This window comes from Mauremys reevesii, linkage group 1, assembly GCF_016161935.1.
Source record: "Mauremys reevesii isolate NIE-2019 linkage group 1, ASM1616193v1, whole genome shotgun sequence".
Lineage (NCBI taxonomy): Eukaryota > Metazoa > Chordata > Testudines > Geoemydidae > Mauremys > Mauremys reevesii.
Genome location: NC_052623.1, coordinates 243,372,404 through 243,390,984, shown reverse-complemented (window position 1 = coordinate 243,390,984; position 18,581 = coordinate 243,372,404). Strand labels below are relative to the sequence as shown.

At 41.4% G+C, this 18,581-nt stretch overlaps 1 protein-coding gene across 2 annotated transcripts in view; it reads right to left on the bottom strand.

Moving 5' to 3' along the window:
- Positions 1-17,921, bottom strand: part of LOC120384529 (solute carrier organic anion transporter family member 1C1-like) — a 39,507-nt gene extending 21,586 nt beyond the window's left edge. For both annotated transcript variants that reach the window (XM_039503380.1, XM_039503388.1), the window contains exons 1-6: positions 17,754-17,921; positions 8,857-9,002; positions 8,102-8,243; positions 7,868-8,000; positions 6,805-6,935; positions 5,889-6,035 (exon numbers count right to left, since the gene is read on the bottom strand). In XM_039503380.1, coding sequence (XP_039359314.1) covers positions 5,889-6,035; positions 6,805-6,935; positions 7,868-8,000; positions 8,102-8,243; positions 8,857-8,967 — 664 coding nt within the window. In that variant the 5' untranslated portion in view covers positions 8,968-9,002; positions 17,754-17,921. The remainder of the gene's footprint in view (positions 1-5,888; positions 6,036-6,804; positions 6,936-7,867; positions 8,001-8,101; positions 8,244-8,856; positions 9,003-17,753) is intronic.
- Positions 17,922-18,581: the final 660 nt, after the last annotated feature.

The window sequence follows — 18,581 nt, the reverse complement described above, 5'->3', positions numbered from 1 at the left end:
TTGAAATACTGCTAACTCTCCTCAGTTGTTTTTCCCCTCAGTCTTGATTCCCATGGGACCTTACCTATCAGCTCTCTGAGCTTACCAAAATCTGCCTTCCTGAAATCCATTGTCTCTATTTTGCTGTACTCCCTTCTACCCTTCCTTAGAATTGTGAACTCTATGATTTCATGATCACTTTCACCCAAGCTGCCTTCCACTTTCAAATTCTCAATGAGTTCCTCCCTATTTGTTAAAATCAAATGTAGAACAGCTTCCCCCCAGTAGCTTTTTCAACCTGCTGAAATAAAAAGTTGTCTGCAATGCAGTCCAAGAACTTATTGGATAGTCTGTGCCCCGCTATGTTATTTTCCCAACGTATATCTGGATAGTTGAAGTCCCCCATCACCACCAAATCTTGGGCTTTGGATGATTTGGTGATTAGCTATTTTAATTACATAGCTTAAAGGCTGTAATGAAACCAGAGAATTAATAAAATAGGAAAATTCACCTATGCCATGATGACCACAAAACACATGACAGTGGCTTAGCGTCTGTGACTGCTACCATCATAGTGCTCTCACTGTTACTCTCTCTGTCTCTGTTGTAACCACCCGCGGTCTCTCATCTCATAAGGCTAGATCCTGCAAATGAACCTACATGAGGAGATCCCTGAGCCTGCGTGGAGCCCCATTGACAGGTGCAGCAGAGTGCTATGAATTGCAGGATCAGGGCCTTAAATCCCAATCCTGCAAAAATTAAAACACATACTTAATTGTGTGCACGATGAGAAGTTTGATGGGGTCAATAGGGCTATTCATAGAGCATAAAGTTAACCATGTGTATACATCTTTGCAGAACCTTGGCTTGTAAGCTCTTTAGGACAGACACGCCCCCGCAAATCTCTTGTCTTTTCATTATTCATGCCTACATTGCTTAACGCAATGGAGCTATAATCTTTGACTATGGAGTTGCCACAATACAAATATGTAGTAATAATAATAATGATGAGACTTTGTATTTATATATAAGTAAAGGAAATGACATAAACCTGACTCTGCTACTTTTCAGATAAGTTACAACTGAATCATTAATTTCATATAGCGGATGCCATTAAAAACTGGACATTTACTCCCAGAAGCAATGACAGTTTATACCAGCTGTCCTATAGACTTCAATGAGACTGCTTATACCAGAAAATGTATGCACCTGCTTAAGTGTTTTCAGGACTTGGGTCATAGTATTTAAATTCACTGACCAGCCTCTTGTTCTAAGTACGCAGAAATCAAAAAAATTGCAGTGAAGGTTCATTTTTACAATGGCACCTAATGTATTAGAGTTTTCCTGATTTTTTTTAAAATGAATGAATGGAAACGAACTAATTCCATCTGATATATTCAAATGTGTTGGATTCCTAGTTCAGGAATCCTGCAGGCATGTGAATAATTATACTCACGTGAGTAGTGCCACTGAAATCACATGAATAAAGATGTTATATATATAAACATTTGCAGAATCAGAACTTCAGTCAAGATTGTGCTGCTTTCATTTATTTTAAAGCTACACTATACAGATTCAAACACTAATAATTCTGTCCTCTTGGACTCCCTTGTGGCAATGTCCTATGAAATGGAATGAGATGAATCCAGTAGGGTTCTGTGGAATTAATTAGAGAATGCTCTCTTATCGATGGCTTTTTTTTTAAAATCTTATAGAATTCTATGGCAGGAGTATAATTTTCTATTCAATTTTATTGGATGGTTAAAAAGCTTCAGAAAGGCTTTCATTTTCCCTTAAATTCTATAACACTTCAGATGTTGTTATCATTATTTATAATTTGTATTATTGTAGCACCAAAAGGCTCCAGTGGTGATCAGAGCTACATTGTTCTAGGCACAGTGTGCAAACACATAGTACGAGACTAGCCCTACCCACAAAGAACTTACACTCTAATGAGGGCTTGTCTCCAGTTACTGGTGGATCAACACTGTAGCGATTGATCCACCGTGGGTTGATTTAGCAGGTCTAGTGAAGACCCACTAAATCGACCACAGATCACTGTCTCGTCGACTCCGGTACTCCAACGGAACCAGAAGAGAAAGGGGAGTTGATGGGAGAGTGTCTCCCGTCAACATAGCATAGTGTGAACCCCATGGTAAGTAGATCTAATCTACGTCGATTTGAGTTACACTACTAATGTAACTCAAATTGTGTAGCTTAGATCGACTTTCCCCTGTAGTGTAGCCCTGCCCTTAGAAGACAAGCCAGACAAAGACGGGCAAGTGGAAATGTGAGCACACAGAGGTGAAGTTCTTTGACCAAGGTCACACACACAGATTTGTGGTCAAAATTCAATGATAGCTTTGAGTGGAATTTTTTCCATTACAGGACAATACTTATTAGGCACTAATATGGCATGGATGAGTCTTGCTTATCAGATATGCAGAAGAGTATTGGAATGCGATACTGGAATCAATAAATGGAATTTACATCCTGCAGGAAATCCAATATTTCAGCATTTGGTTTAATCCCAAATTGGGATGAAATGTCAAAGTATCAAAACTTTTAATGGAATGAAAAGTTATGAAAATATTCAACTCAGAAATGTTGAAATGAAACGTTTCAGGATTCCCACATCAAAAAATGTGTTTCAGTTTATTGATCCAAAAGAAAATGTTTAGTTTCAGGTTGAGTCAATATTACTCTCTGAGTCTGTCTGAGCTGCCAGAGTGCCTCAAGGACATTGTAATTGCAGGTCCTACATGCCCCTAAGGGACCTGCTCCTACATTTCCCTGATGCACCATGGTCTTTCCCTGTGCCTGAGTGACTGTAGTGGGACTTTTGTACCAGTCCTAATTAGAAAGTTCTAAGCTGATCATGAATATCTTGGTAGACTGAAGTAGGAAATTAGTGGCTTTTGTACAGCCCCATTCGGTATATTCCACATCTTTCTATCTACAATTTTTATTTCCTCATCCCCAAGTGAAGACTGTTTTCAGTGGCATTAGGTGAAGTATCAGCTAGTAAATTCTTCCTGAGATTAGTATATTATATTGATATTTCCTTGGCCAGTTTATGTGCCATCAAATTTATTCTGGGCAATTGCTTAGCCATGCATCAGTTACACAGATTATGGGTTTGGTATAATAGTTCAAGATACTAAACTGGTTATGAATGAGTTAGGACAGTTGGGAGTCTCTCTCTGCTGGTCAACAAGCGATCCTGCTTCCAAAGAAATGCCCATTGATTGGAAATGACATCCTGGCAGCTGGTTGAATATGTCCCTGCCTGACACTGGTGATTTTACATCAGTTGTGCTAGGTGTCAAAACTCAAAGTGCCAAATGCAAGTTTTCTGAAAGCTTTTAATAAAATGTTTAAACTATTATTATTAAAGCGAGTTATTTGGGAAGGGTGGGTAGGAAGAATTTGTTCTCTAAAGCAATGACAGTCTGTGGGTCTAGAGCCGCACACGGCTCTTCATGGCCCCCATGTACACTCTCAGGGTAAAGCTCTGATTATGCTCCACTTGTTTTGTCAGCCAACAAACTGAGCCATATTGCAAGATACCCTGAGGGGGAGGAAAAGGTGTATTTGGAACTCTTTTCTATCCTTGCTAGATGAGGAAAGAATGCAGAATATTGAAAACTGAATGCTGGTGGTGGTCTAGTTTTGATGCAGAAATGTTTAAAAGATTGATTTGGGAATTGATATTGTCATAACTATAAAGGGAAGGGTAACAGCCCTCCGGTGTACAATACTATAAAATCCCTCCTGGCCAGAGACACCAAAATCCTTTTAGCTGTAAAGGGTTAAGCAGCTCAGGTAACCTGGCTGACACCTGACCCAAAGGACAATAAGGGGACAAGATACTTTCAAATCTTGGTGGGGGGAAGGCTTTTGTTTGTGTGCTCTTTGTTTTGGGGGTTGTTCGCTCTGGGGACTAAGAGGGACCAGACATCAATCCATGCTCTCCAAACCTTTCTGAACAAGTCTCATATTTCAAACCTGTAAGTAACAGCCAAGCAAGGCGTGTTAGTTTTATCTTTGTTTTCTCAACTTTGTAAATGTTCCTTTTGCTAAAGGGTTTACCTCTGTTTGCTGTAACTTTGAACCTAAGGCTAGAGGGGATTTCTCTGGGCTCTTTGAATCTGATTACCCTGTAAAGTTATTTTCCATCCTGATTTTACAGAGATGATTTTTACCTCTTTTTTTCTTTAATTAAAAGCCTTCTTTTTAAGAACCTGATTGATTTTTCATTGTTTTAAGATCCAAGGGGGTTGGATCGGTGTTCACCAGGAACTTGGTGCAGAAGTTGGCCGATGAGATTGCAGAGCCATTGGCCATTATCTTTGAAAAATCATGGCGATCGGGGGAGGTCCCGGATGACTGGAAAAAAGCTAATGTAGTGCCCATCTTTAAAAAAGGGAAGAAGGAAGATCCAGGGAACTACAGGCCAGTCAGTCTCACCTCAGTCCCTGGAAAAATCATGGAACAGGTCCTTGAGGAACAGGACCTTGGAAAAATCATGGAACAGGACCTGTACCAAAGCTTTTGATACAGTCTCCCACAGTATTCTTGCCAGCAAGTTAAAGAAGTATGGGCTGGATGAATGGACGGTAGGGTGGATAGAAAACTGGCTAGATGGTCGGGCTCAATGGGTAGTGATCAATGGTTCCATGTCTAGTTGGCAGCCGGTATCAAGTGGAGTGCCCCAAGGGTCGGTGCTGGGGCTGGTTTTGTTTAATATCTTCATTAACGATCTGGAGGATGGTGTGGACTGCACCCTTAGCAAGTTTGCAGATGACACTAAACTGGGAGGAGTGGTTGATACGCTGGAGGGTAGGGATAGGATACAGAGGGACCTAGACAAATTAGAGGATTGGGCCAAAAGAAATATGATGAGGTTCAACAAGGACAAGTGCAGAGTCCTGCACTTAGGACAGAAGAATCCCATGCACTGCTACAGACTAGGGACCGAATGGCTGGGCAGCAGTTCTGCAGAAAAGGACCTAGGGGTTACAGTGGACGAAAAGCTGAATATGAGTCAACAGTGTGCCCTTGTTGCCAAGAAGGCTAATGGCATTTTGGGTTGTATAAGTAGGGGCATTTCCAGCAGATCGAGGGATGCGATCATTCCCCTCTATTCAGCACTGGTGAGGCCTCATTTGGAGTACTGTGTCCAGTTTTGGGCCCCACACTACAATAAGGATGTGGAGAGAGAGTCCAGCGGAGGGCAACAAAAATTATTAGGGGGCTGGAGCACATGACTTATGAGGAGAGGCTGAGGGAACTGGGATTGTTTAGTCTGCAGAAGAGAAGAATGAGGGGAGATTTGATAGCTGCTTTCAACTACCTGAAAGGGGGTTCCAAAGAGGATGGATCTAGACTGTTCTCAGTGGTAGAAGATGACAGAACAAGGACTAATGGTCTCAAGTTGCAGAGGGTGAGGTTTAGGTTGGACATTAGGAAAAGCTTTTTCACTAGTAGGGTGGTGAAGAACTGGAATGGGTTACCTAGGGAGGTGGTGGAATCTCCTTCCTTAGAGGTTTTTAAGGTCAGGCTTGACAAAGCCCTGGCTGGGATGATTTAGTTGGGTTTGGTCCTGCTTTGAGCAGGGGGTTGGACTAGATGACCTCCTGAGGTCCCTTCCAACCCTGAGATTCTATTATTCTATGAAGTCTCTCAAGGCTACCCAGGGAAAGGTTATAGTACTTGGGAGGGAGATATTCTGTGGGGGAAGTAAACAGAGTTTCCCAAATGACTCATAAATAATTTGAGTGGTGGCAGCAAAACCAGATCTAAGCTGGTAGTTAAGCTTAGGGGTTCTCATGCAGGTCCCCCCATCTGTACCCTAGAGTTCAGAGTGGGGAAGGAACCTTGACAGATATTGTACATTAATTAATTACCTATGTAAAATGCTGAGTTTTCTTCTTTGGAAAAATCATCAACATATGACACCCCCAGTGGCATAATAGGAGCTTCACCAATTCCACGTAAAAGGTTTCCCATCAGTACAAAGATCCACAGATAGGAGCTTGCTGCTTTTTCACATCCTGTAGGGAATACATATTTACATTTTTGGAAACAGAGCTTTCAGAAGAACTTATTTGCAACAGAAATGAAATGATGCCTTTTGAACAATGTGGAGAAAAACACCCATAATAGATTTAATTACTGTCTGTTTTCTTCACAATCTGCTATACCTCATGAGGTCCATTTTATAGCCAGCCATTCAAAAGAAAATCTTGGGTGTTCTGATGCAATATCATAATATTTTGACAGGATCCAGTGATACAATGAAAATTATCATTAGATTGCAAGGGGATGACATTTTGCTGGCCACAAAAATGTGGCGGGAGCAGTAATCTTGCAAGCAGGATGTCCCAATAACAGGCCTGATTGTGCAATGCTTACTCATATTGGTGAGCATTTACTCAGACAGGTCATCTCACTGAAGTCAAGGCACTTAAGTACATGTTTAACTTTGGGCACCGACTTAAGTGCTTTGCTTAATCAGGACAATGGGTATGTTTTCTCTGGATTTTCTGCCTCATACTTTAGTGGAATTACAGAAGGTTGAATATGTATGTAAATAACAAGAGGTTAGAATCTGGATAATAGGAGTTCTACACTTAGCTCTTTCTATTTTCTCCACAATATATATACATGGCTTCCATTAAATTTGGGGGATGGGATGGAGGGAAGAGGTGATTGGAGAATATGCTTCTTCTTAGTCATTTTAATATTATACTTCCCAATAAAAAGAGAAGATATAAAATGAAGTTAACCAAGACTGAGTCCAATCACAGAGCTTTTGCTTACCAGAATTTTTCAACTCTCTAGTCATTTCCATAGCATCTAAAGTTGGACGATATAAAGGTAATACTAGAGAGCATGCTGATAAACTTGTAGAAGAGTTGTCCTCTGTAAGTTGTATTCTTTCATAATTATAACTGGAAAATAATGGTGTAAGATGTAGCTGAAATATAAATGACTCATCTTTTATGAAAATTGTACATAAAATTGGTGCTCATGGAATTACTTTGTCTATTATATGAAGGCAGAGTTGACAGATAAATAGCTCTGGCTTGGGTGCGTCACAGCTTAGCGCTTCTCCAAAGAGAATTGATAGCTGTTGATGCACCTTCATATGGGACTGTAATGCTGTTCCCTTGCTAAGAGATGTGAATGGTTGCACATCCCTTAAGCCAACCCTGGACACAGGAATTTTAAATTCAGTTGTGACCACTCACATTCCAGTGTCTGGAGTGGCTGCACATTCAAATAGCTGTATGTTTTTATCTAGAGACTTCATTCAGAGAAGTCAAGAAAAGACAGTGGGATGTTGTTGGTGTTTGGAGTGTTCAGGGTTTCCACATGCTGACAGCCAGGTTGTTATTTTTACAGCATCTGGGAGTTAGTATAGTACAGTGGTAGCTTCTAATAATGTGATGAAAGACAATATGGTCCATGGCTTGTGGCCACCCTCCCTCTGGCTATTACATTTGCATTGTGGGGAAAGTCATACAGCACCCAGAAATTAGTTATTTCTGGCAGCTGCATTCGGTGACCATTGAAAAAGAGGACAGTTCTATCAGGATCTGTTGGCTAGTTCTAGATCCAAGTCACATTCTCTGAACATGGAGCTCTGGCTGCCCCTGTACCACAGAACCAGGTAGGCTCAGAATAGAGCCTTCAGTAAGTCAGAGAGTCAATGAATGCTAAAATATCATGCCCTACCCTGCTACTGAAACCATCCAATCTTTAGGGGAAACTTTAATTTGTCAAACCAGTTCTTCAGCTTTTATCTCAAGTGAACTGAAGAAAATATGCTTCAGAAGTTGGAGTCTAAATGGTGCATAATGTAATAATCAGCCATATTTACCGTCCCATTAGGAAATGAGGCATCACTGATAAAAATGTTCCAAATGACATGATGAGACATCCAGCAGCAATTACTTTGGGCCGGTGAACCTTTGACCCAAGATAGCTCACCAGTATCATCACCATTAAGTTACCTGAAGAGATATAAACAAAGCTCCTATGAGAATAGCTGCTTTTAAACAAATTGTCCATTAAAATGCTCATCCTTTTTACTCCCAAAGGGAAATATACAGACCTATCTCAAAGCTGCCATCAATGATGCCGACAACTGACGATGAAATTTCAAATCTCCTTTCAATTTGAGTTGACATACTCTTCATGTAGCTTCCAGAAAATCCTTTAGCAAAAAAGGAGAATGCTAGTGCCCCAAGAAATATCTGAAGAAAAGGAAATGAAGTTGATTAAGAACCATCTTTCCTCAGTGATTGGATGGCTCAGGGGATTGGCAACAAAATACAGACACTAGATGTGTTGTTTGGGTAAAACCTCCTTTCAGTTGTTTTCCTTCAGTCAACAGATTTTACTTTCTAATTAGGCTGACCTTCAAACTCTCATGTTTTGCAATGAAATATGTTGAGCTTCAGCTCCACTGTTTCTATGTGCAATCTGAGAAGGGCTGCTAGCCACAGGGGGCAATGCATTCCCTGCCTACATTTTAGTCTTTGCTGTTGCTTTTCCTGGCAAAGGTTTCCTGTGTAAAGCTATTTAAATACAATAATAATAATAAATGTAGCCATAGTTACTGTTCTTATTACCACTCTGTATATTTCTAATACACTCATTTCCAAGATTCAGCCTGATCCAAAGCCCACTGAAAACTTCCATTGACTTCATTGGGTTTGGGCTCAGACCATAAAGCGGTAACATTTCCCGAACTTTAATAAATAGTGTGAAGTACTAGCACACTGAACTCAGTGAATATTGATAAAAAGTCAAACCACAGTTCTCAATGTTTTTTAGCAATTAAAGGTTGAGCTGTGGTCTTTATACCTTTAACTTTGAAAAATAAGGGTACATTCTCTTGACAGGATGTGGCCCAATACTTCTGTCCAGGAAAGGTGGATTGTCTTTAGATTGGTCAGGAATCATTCTTGTTTCCATGGTGTTGCTCTTCTAGATTGGATATATAAGTCTTCCTGTTTGGAAAAATTTGTGAGTTATTATTTATATGGCAATCACATAATATCTGTTCAATATCTTCATCAGTGATTTAGATAATGGCATAGAGAGTACAATTATAAAGTTTGCGGATGATACCAAGCTGGGAGGGGTTGCAAGTGCTTTGGAGGATAGGAGTAAAATTCAAAATGATCTGGACAAATGGGAGAAATGGTCTGAAATAAATATGATGAAATTCAATAAGGACAGATGCAAAGAACTCCACTTAGGAAAGAACAATCAATTGCACACATACAAAATGGGAAATGACTGCCTAGGAAGGAGTACTGCAGAAAGGGATCTGGAGGTCATAGCGGATCACAAGCTACATATGAGTCAACAGTGTAACACTGTTTGCAAAAAAGGCAAACATCTTTTTGAGATAAATTAGCAGGAGTGTTGTAAGCAAGACACAAGAAGTAATTCTTCCACTCTCCTCTGCCCTGATTAGGCCTAAACTGGAGTATTGTGGCCAGTTCTGCATGCCACCTTTCAGGAAAGATATGAACAAATTGGAGAAAGTCCAGAGAGGAGCAACAATAATGATTAAAGGTTTAGAAAATATGACCTATGAGGGAAGATTGAAAAAATTGGGTTTGTTTAGTCTGGAGAAGAGAAGACTGAAGGGGGACATGATAACAGTTTTCAAGTACATGAAAGGTTGTTACAAGGAGGAGGGAAGTAAATTGTTCTCGTTAACCTCTTAGGATAGGACAAGAAGCAATAGGCTTAAATTCAGCAAGGGAGGTTTAGGTTAGACATTAGGGAAAATGTCCTAACTGGCAGTGTAGTTAAGCACTGGAATAAATTTCCTAGGGAGGTTGTGGAATCTCCGTCATTGCAGATTTTTAAGAGCAGGTTAGACAAACACCTGTCAGGAGTGGTCTAGATAATACTTAGTCCTGCCATGAGTTCAGAGGACAGACTAGATGACCTCTTGAGGTCCCTTCCAGTCCTACGATTCTAGGATTCTATTATTAAAAGCATGCATGGTGCTTTATAGACAAGTAAGATGACACTACCCTGCCACCAAATGTTTACTAGAGCTGTTCAGAGAAACTTCTAACCATATTCTGTCGAAATATGAAATTCCATTGAAATTAAACTACTTCAATTTGGGAAGAAGACCGAAAAAAAGATCCAACCATGTCAGAATGTTCCATTTCAACATTTTTGGAACAAAATGTTTTGATTTTTATATTAGTTTTCTTTTTTTAAAAAAATATATTATTTTATGTATGATGATATAATAAAAAATAAAAACCAACAAAACTGAAACAAAACATTTTGATTTTGTTGAAATGAAATGTTTCAACTGATTTGGGGAACTGGGGTGCGGGGAATTTTCTTTTTCAAAGAATTTGAAAATTTTCAGTTTTTGTTCCAATTCAGAAAATAGCCAAATTTCAAAATCTGAAAGTTCTTCATCAATGGAACTTTTGTCCTCAGCACAGCTGTAGTATATACAGATTAAAGGCATTATCCTGCAAAAATGTATGCACATGATGAATGCTAGTCTATTAACTTCAGTGGCACTACCTGTGTGAGTAAAATTACTCCTGGGCATAAGTGTTTGCAGGATCAGGCCCAAAATTAGACAGATAATTATAAACAATAGCAGAGGTGGAAAGGAGACAACAAAACAAGGGGCACTGATATCCCAATCATAAGATACCATAGTGAATGATGCCCAAGCTAGATTGAAAAAAGCACACTGCTATTCAAGGAGTATTTTTCACAATATGTTTCATGTGAGGCTAATACCTGGAAGCCTATTTTAATGTTGCTGTAAAACCTTTTTTTTTAAAGACTCAGATAGAAGGGTGCTCTTCACCAAATGGGATGGTCTGAGCTACCCAAATCAGGGGAAACGACAGTGAACCTGAAAGGAAATGCTGACCCAAAATCATAGAATCATAGGGTCTGACAGGGCTGGCCTTAGCATGAGGCAAACTGAGGTGGCTGCCTCAGGTGCCAGACTGTGGGGAGGTGCCACTAGGACCCAGAGTGTAGAAAATTGTGTCTGCTGCTGGTGCATATGTATTCTCTCTGCTCTAGATGCACAGAGATGGTGGAGTGCTGTGCTGGAGGAAGGAGGGCACAAGAGACATAACAGGCAGACAGGAGAAAAGGTGAGAGAGAATAACAGAAAGCAGCAGGAGCTGCAGAGAGAGAGGAGGAGGAGCCTCTTATTCTTATGTACCTCTCTAGCGCCCCCAGGAGCCTAGACTGATTAACACCAGCTTCTCAGGGAGCTTCCTGTTTCCTGCTGCTTCCCTGAACCCTGAACTTGAGGAGAACAGGCAGTCAGCTGAAGAAGTAGGAGCCAGTTAGGCCCTTAAGACGCTGATATCTTCCCTCACTCAGGCCCTGCTACCAGCCTGCTTATTTGTCCCCTTCAACTGAGTGTTGAGAGCCACTACAGCTGGCACAGAACAGCAGTCATGAGTGAAAGAAGAAAACGCCCCTCTGGGGCAGCATGCAGAAAAAAAAGCAAGCAAAGGAAGCTTTTCTAGCTAAGCAGGAAGGAGCTCTCCAGAGATACATAGACACAAATGTTCACGGTGAGCCTTCTGGCCCCAGTGAGGATGTGAGTGGTGAGGAGATGCCTGATCTTCCAGTTAGTCAGAGTGCAGGTGACCTGGCACCTATTGCAGCATCCATATCTCCATCTCAAATGGATGTAGCCATGCACATTCCTGAAGAAAAGTGTAGATCAGAGAAGAGAGTAGTGGAGGCGCAAGAAACAGCTGCTGCTGCTGAGTTTAGTTCCTGAAGTCTAAATGATCCAGGACTGTGGACCCACTTGAGCAGTAGCCTGAGGGACTTCCTTGTACTGCATGGGCCGCAGCAAGTGCAAAAACCTCATGTTCCCCAAAGACAATGCAAATAGAAGTTTCCATCCAACACATTACTGGCACGAAATCCCCAATGGTGACAAAGTGGAGAGGCCATGGCTTATGTACTCAAAAACTCAGAATGCTGCATACTGTTTTTGTTGAAAACACTTCCAGTCTAATGTTCCAGCCACATTGAGTCCTACAGGAACAAAGGACTGGAAAAATCTGGCTAGAAATCTGGCATGCCATGAGAAGGCAGCAAATCACCAGAGAGCATTCCATAGGTGGAAAGAACTTGAGATGAGACTATGGTTAAAGGCCACCATATATAATCAGCATCCAGAGAAGATTGCATCAGAGTCTCTTTACTGGAAAAATGTTCTGAAAAGGCTCATTGCCATTGTGAGAATGCTTGCTACCCAAAACCTAGCACTGCATGGCACTTCAGATCAGCTGTATGTGCCAAACAGTGGAAACTTCCTTAAAATTGTGACGCTGATGGCTGAGTCTGATGCTGTACTCCAGGAGCATCTAAAAAGAGTCACCACCCAAGAAATGTACACACACCACTACCTTGGAAAAACAATTCAAAATGAGATCATACAGTTACTGGCAACAAAATTCAAACAGAAGATTGTGGCAGATCTGAAGTCAGCAAGATATTACTCTGTTATTTTGGACTGCACACCTGACATCAGCCATACGGAAAAAAAGGCTTTAATGGTGCATTTTGTAACAACAACAGAGCCTAGTGAAAATGTTCCTGCAATGGTGACTGTCAGAGAGCAATTTCTAAAATTTATTGACATTGATGATACTACAGCGACTGGTATGACAAATGTGCTTCTTTAAAAGCTGGAAGATACAGGAATTGCGATAGCTGACATGAGAAGTCAGGGCTACGATAATGGTGCCAATATGAGAGGAAAGAACAGAGGAGTGCAGACACGGATCCGAGAGTTAAACCCTCAAGCTTTTTTTGTCCCATGCAGTTCTCATTCATTGAACTTGGTGGTCAATGATGCAGCATCAGCTTCTAGTGAGGCTGCAGAATTTTTATCTATGTATTTTCCTCTGCATCAACTCATCAATGGCAAATTTTGAAGCAACACCTGGGAACATCCTCTTTGCCACTGAAACCACTGAGTGCAACACAATGGGAAGATCAAGTGAAGGCGATAAAGCCTATCAAACACCAAATTGGGAAGATACATGATGCCATAGTTGCCATTATGGAGGATAATGCTATGACAGGAACTGTTCATGGGAGAACAGTGGCATAGGGAAATGGAATCACCAGAAACATACATAACTTCAAATTTCTGTGTGGCTTAGTGTTGTGGCATGACATACTGTTTGAAATAAATGTTTAAGCAAGAGACTGCAAGGTGTTGACCTTGGTCTATCTGGAGCAATGGAACAACTAGACAAAGCAAAGTCATGCCTACAGTCTTACCAGTCAGATGAGGGATTTCAAAACGTTCTGAAGAGTGCACAGAAGTTAGCAGAGGAACGTCAGACTGAAGCTATTTTCCCACCCATGCAAGAATACAAGTGTCATCGAAGAAGACGACATTTTGATTACAAGGCACAGGATAATCCCATAAGAGACCCCAAACAACAATTCAATGTTGAATTCTTCAACCAGGTACTAGACTGAGCAATACAGTCAGCTGAAGAACATTTCATGCAGCTTAAGGAACACAACATTTTATATATGTATATTTGGGATGTTGTACTATATTCCAAAACTCCTCACTATATCTGAAGAAGACCTACACCAGCAATGCAGGGCACTAGAAACAGTGTTGACACACGACATGTGTGATATTGATGTGAGTGATTTAGGTAATGAACTGAAAGCCCTTTCAAGATACATTTCAGCAGGATCAACTCCAAAGGCTGTTATGGAATATATGTGCACAAATCAGATGACCGTGCTCTTTCCAAATGCTTTTGTGGTTCTGCGCATATTTCTAACACTTCCTGTAACAGTTGCCAGTGGAAAACGCAGCTTCTCCAAGCTGAAGTTAATAAAAACACATCTACACTCCACAATGACACAGGAGAGGCTGGTCGGCCTTGCAACCATCTCAAAAGAGCATGAGCTAGCCCAGACTGTGGACTTTCAGGAAGCAGTTCAAATCTTTGCAATCAAGAAGGCATGGAAAGCACCACTTTGATTACTCAAACAGATAAAAATGCCAGTGTTTACTCTACAGACAAGAAAAGTTACATTTGCTGTTCAGGCGTTTGAAAGTTAAGTGTTACTTACATTTTTTGAACAAGGCATTTTAAGTTGTTAGTTCTCCTGTATTGGGGTAGGTAGCAGAGCAGTGCCGTGAGAGTAGAACAGGAAGAAGGCAGAATTGAGACCTTTCAAAGTTTTGGCCCAAGCGAGGGGTTATGGGAGCGTCATTTAAGCTTCCCGCCTCAGGTGCCAAAATGTTGTGGTCCCGCCCTGGGGTTTGATGAGGATTTTACCAAGTAACAGAGTTTAGGGACAAATTCTTTGCTGAGACCAATTAGTGTAACACCACTGAAGTCTTTTGAACAGTGCTAATTTGTACCAGTAGAGCATTTGGCCCGTGACACTTTTATCCATCTCCTGTATCTTAAATATACACAGGTCAAGGGTCTGATTTCAGAGATGCTACATTCTCATTAGGAGGATTTTTCAAAGGTGGCCCACTGCAGGCACAGTAAGGAAATTCAGTGCTTAGTTTTGGCTACATAATGTCACATGGAACTTTCAGACTTTGCTGTAGGCAGAGTTCACAGGGGTGAGGCAATGTGGGATAGTGGACAGAGCACTGGATAGGTACCTGGGTTCTATTCCTAGCTCTGGCCTGTTGGGTGACTTTGGACAAGTCATGTTTTCCTTCTCTATGCCTCAGTGTCCCCAAAAGGGGATAATGCTGCTAACTTCCCTTGAAAAGTGATTTGAAAATCGAAGGATGAAAAACACTATGTAAGTGCTAAGTATTATGATTATAATGCCATTTACAGATTAGCTGCTCTGGCAGCATGGATCCATCACAAATTTGCCATGCAGCCCAATCTGGGCAACAATCAGGAGGATAATCAGTGCATATCTAACACACTACATGAGGACTATGCTTATATTCTTGGGCAGCAGCAGTCACAGCCCCCTGCTTTTTAGTCATTCGTGGGAAGTACCAAAGAATTGATCATGCAACTGCTGACATGGGTATACAGCCTGTCTCATTGACAGCAGGAGTATCAATTGTGAAAACTACCTATTTTCAGATATAAGAGACAGGCACAATGATAATTATGAAGCATGGAAGTCTGTGATTTGGAAGGGGACCAGGATTCTGCATGGCAGAAGGCACTTGGGGAAGGCACAGGTCCACAGAGAGAGGGATTTTCAAAATGCAAATTACCTGAAAATGCCCATCTGCCTGCTCTATTCACCAGCACCTCATTGTCATATGGAAAAGATTCATTAGCATATGCTAATAGAGTTTGTGCACTCAGGATAGTGTAAGGGAAAATCAGGGACATTTCCAGAAAGGTGCTCAACACTCCAACACACACACATCGTGACTGATTCAACTGAAGTACTGAGCATAGAAAGTTCTGCATGGATCCTGGAGGTGATTCCGGACATTGTAATGCCAGTGAGGATAAGAACGCCAAGAAAGATGAGAGATGAAGTTCTAGCTTAATGAGGGCAAGAATGACAGCACTTATCTGTCTGGGGAGGAACTTGTCTGGGGAGGAGGGATAGCTCAGTGGTTTGAGCATTGGTCTGCTAAACCCAGGGTTGTGAGCTTAATCCTTGAAAGGGTCACTTAGGGATGTGGGGCAAAAATCAATACTTGGTCCTGCTAGCAAAGGCAGGGGGCTGGACTCAATGACTTTTCAAGGTTCCTTCCAGTTATAGGAGATAGGTATATCTCCTATCATTATTGTTATCATGGATGTTGCACACAGGGAAGTATTTTATAGGTAAAGAACTCATTAGGTCCCTGCTGCCCACACGTATAATTTTCTGCTTCCCTTGTATAAATACTGAAGTCTTATCCTAAACCAAGACCATTGCTGTCCATGCATATGACAGGCATGTTGAGGACATGAAGTCTCAATGGCATGAGAAGCTCAGTGATAGGTTGATTTGGAAACCACTAAAGTTGTGTCTGATAGGGGAGGGCCTTGCCCTAGATCTGCTCTTTTAGGACCTCAGATTAATTAGCACTTTGCTGCTGCATTTCTACCAAAACCTTTTGCTCCACCCAGTCCACCACGCCATACTACCCTGGCACCGTTCCTCTAAGTGCCCAGTGCACCCATCCCTGGCTAGTAGGGCACAGTCTGTAGTGTGTTCCCTCTTTCAATCACTGCCCTGCCCTGCTCCCTGAACTCTCTTCAGTTGCGGATTGCCTAATGTCTTTAGCGTATGTGTGCTCCTGTTTGGTTTCTCCTCTAGTCTGTGTCATTGACTCTCTCCTGCACAGAGAGCCACACACTCACCATCAGACCCATTGGTTGTTCCCTGCCTTGCCCTTCTGTGCCCTCACACAGGAGGTCATCACAGCCTAGCAGCTACCCTACTGAACCCCTCCCTGACCACCTCAGAGGCGTGGCTCACTAGGATGTCCTGCGATGAGAGTCTATGCTATCTGTTCTCTGTGTATTGAAATTATTGACATGATGGTTTGTGTTTTTTCAACTAAGGTGTCACTTCTTGGTGTTGTGTACGTAGCCTTAATTTTTCTAGGTTCTTTATATTTCACTCTAACAGCCATTGCTCAGGGTTATCCAGGCCAGTCACCACTGGGCCCTTTCATGAGGCCTAGCCAATTTCCACCCTGTTCCTTCTTGCCTGCTCTTTCAATAGCACCCTTGGAGGCTGTTCCAGTCATAAGGATGTTCACAGGCCTGCTCTGGCAAAGGGAGAAGGATATCGGTGCATTAACTTGCTCCTGCTAACTTAGTCATGCCCTTGCCATGAGTAGAACAGCAGCACCTGTTTCAGATCCTGGTAATCATTTTGGGGCTTCTGAAAATTCAGGATGACTGACCAGCGCCTTAACCATGTCCCTCTTCCATTGCATTGTTCTGGTCTCCCAGCCCAGCGGTGACTTATCTGAAAACTCCAGGAGTGCCCAGAAAGGCCAAAATTCACATCTGAGCCACCCAAATCTCCAATTTCAGCAGTACTAGCTTTGGGAAATGTTAGTTTTAATGGCAATTGAAGAGGTGCTAATCATTAACAATTAGATATCAAATCCAATAAGCATTCACAGTTTAGATCATTAATGTATTGTGTGTTCAAGCCTAATCTAGTCTTAATGAGTCTTGAGCTGAAAAATGGAGTTCTCTAAAGCAAATGAACTTTGTGCCCTCTTATCTTTTGCTGACGATTCACTGTGTACAATATCTGACTCCTTTAGATAAATATCATTTAAATTGCATGACCGGATTTTCTTCTCTAAATGTTTAGTGTTATACTGTTAGACTAAGGATTCATCTTTAAATGATAACAAACAGTAAACTCTATGTAAGCATTTTCCTGCTCTTCTTAGTGATATTTTCAGTGAGCAATGTGTAGTAATAGGAAACCTGAGAAACTATTGAATCACTTGTGTAAACAAGTTTTTAAAATAAATCTGTGAAAATACCAGCTGTCCACAATCATTGTCCTTTTGTAAAAAAAAGTATATTTCGGCTTTAGTTATACTCTACCTTTGTATTTTGTGGATTTAAATAGTCTCTTCCATGTTTAAGCAAAACCAACAAACAAACCCAGTGGTACTTAGTGCTAAATAGTTTTCCCCCTTTCCCCCCATATGTAGCATTTAATCATTAAAAAAGGGGGGTGGGAGAGAAACTGAGAAAGAAAGAGTGAGAAAGAGAACTTACTTGTGTCACTTCTGTGTCAGACCCTTTCTTCTCAGTGCTGGAGAGCTTTCGGGCAGGATGCCAGTGTAACGTCACGGCAGGAGGGCTGCCTTCTTTAAAAGGTAGAGGATACTCCACATTCCTAAACCTCCGTGTTCTTTTTTACTGTGATTTCAAAACTTTTCCAAAGCAGCTGAGGCAACAGGTTTTCAAAAAAAAGGCAGATTTCTTGCAGAGTCACTAATTTGGCATTCTGCCTTCTAGAGAGCAGCTGGTACCAGCCTCTCACAGAAGAAGGGGGAAAAAAAAGTTTTCCTCATTTTTTTTTAACAGAGTAAATGCTAAAGCTGGACTAAGAACCTTTCACACTGAAAATCTGATAGCTGTTTGGTGGCCTGTGTGAAAGGAATTTGAGGGTAAAAGCTCTGTTTCTAAATGAGTATCCACATCACTTTATAAACACTACAACTTGCATTAATTGATGCTCTTGCTGAGGGTCTCAGTAGAGAAGCCAAGGACTGAATTATTTCTAGTGACTGAACTAACCCTTCACATCTAGAGATCCTGGTACCTGGTACGGCCCCTTTTTGCCACACCAATGGCACAAAGAGACTGTAAAGTTGCCCTAATTGGGAGCTGAAGAAAAGGGAGTGTGACTAGAAAAGAGGGCATGGCCGTAACTCAGGAAGTTACTGGCTACCATAACAGTCCCAAGTGAGTGTTAGAGCAGCTCTGAGGCTGCTCTAACTTATTTCAGGGACCAAATTGGGGATGCAAGGAAACACAAAGGTGGTTCCCCTTTGTCCTCTGATAGGCCCTCTGTGCTAACTGCAGCTCAGCCAAACACAA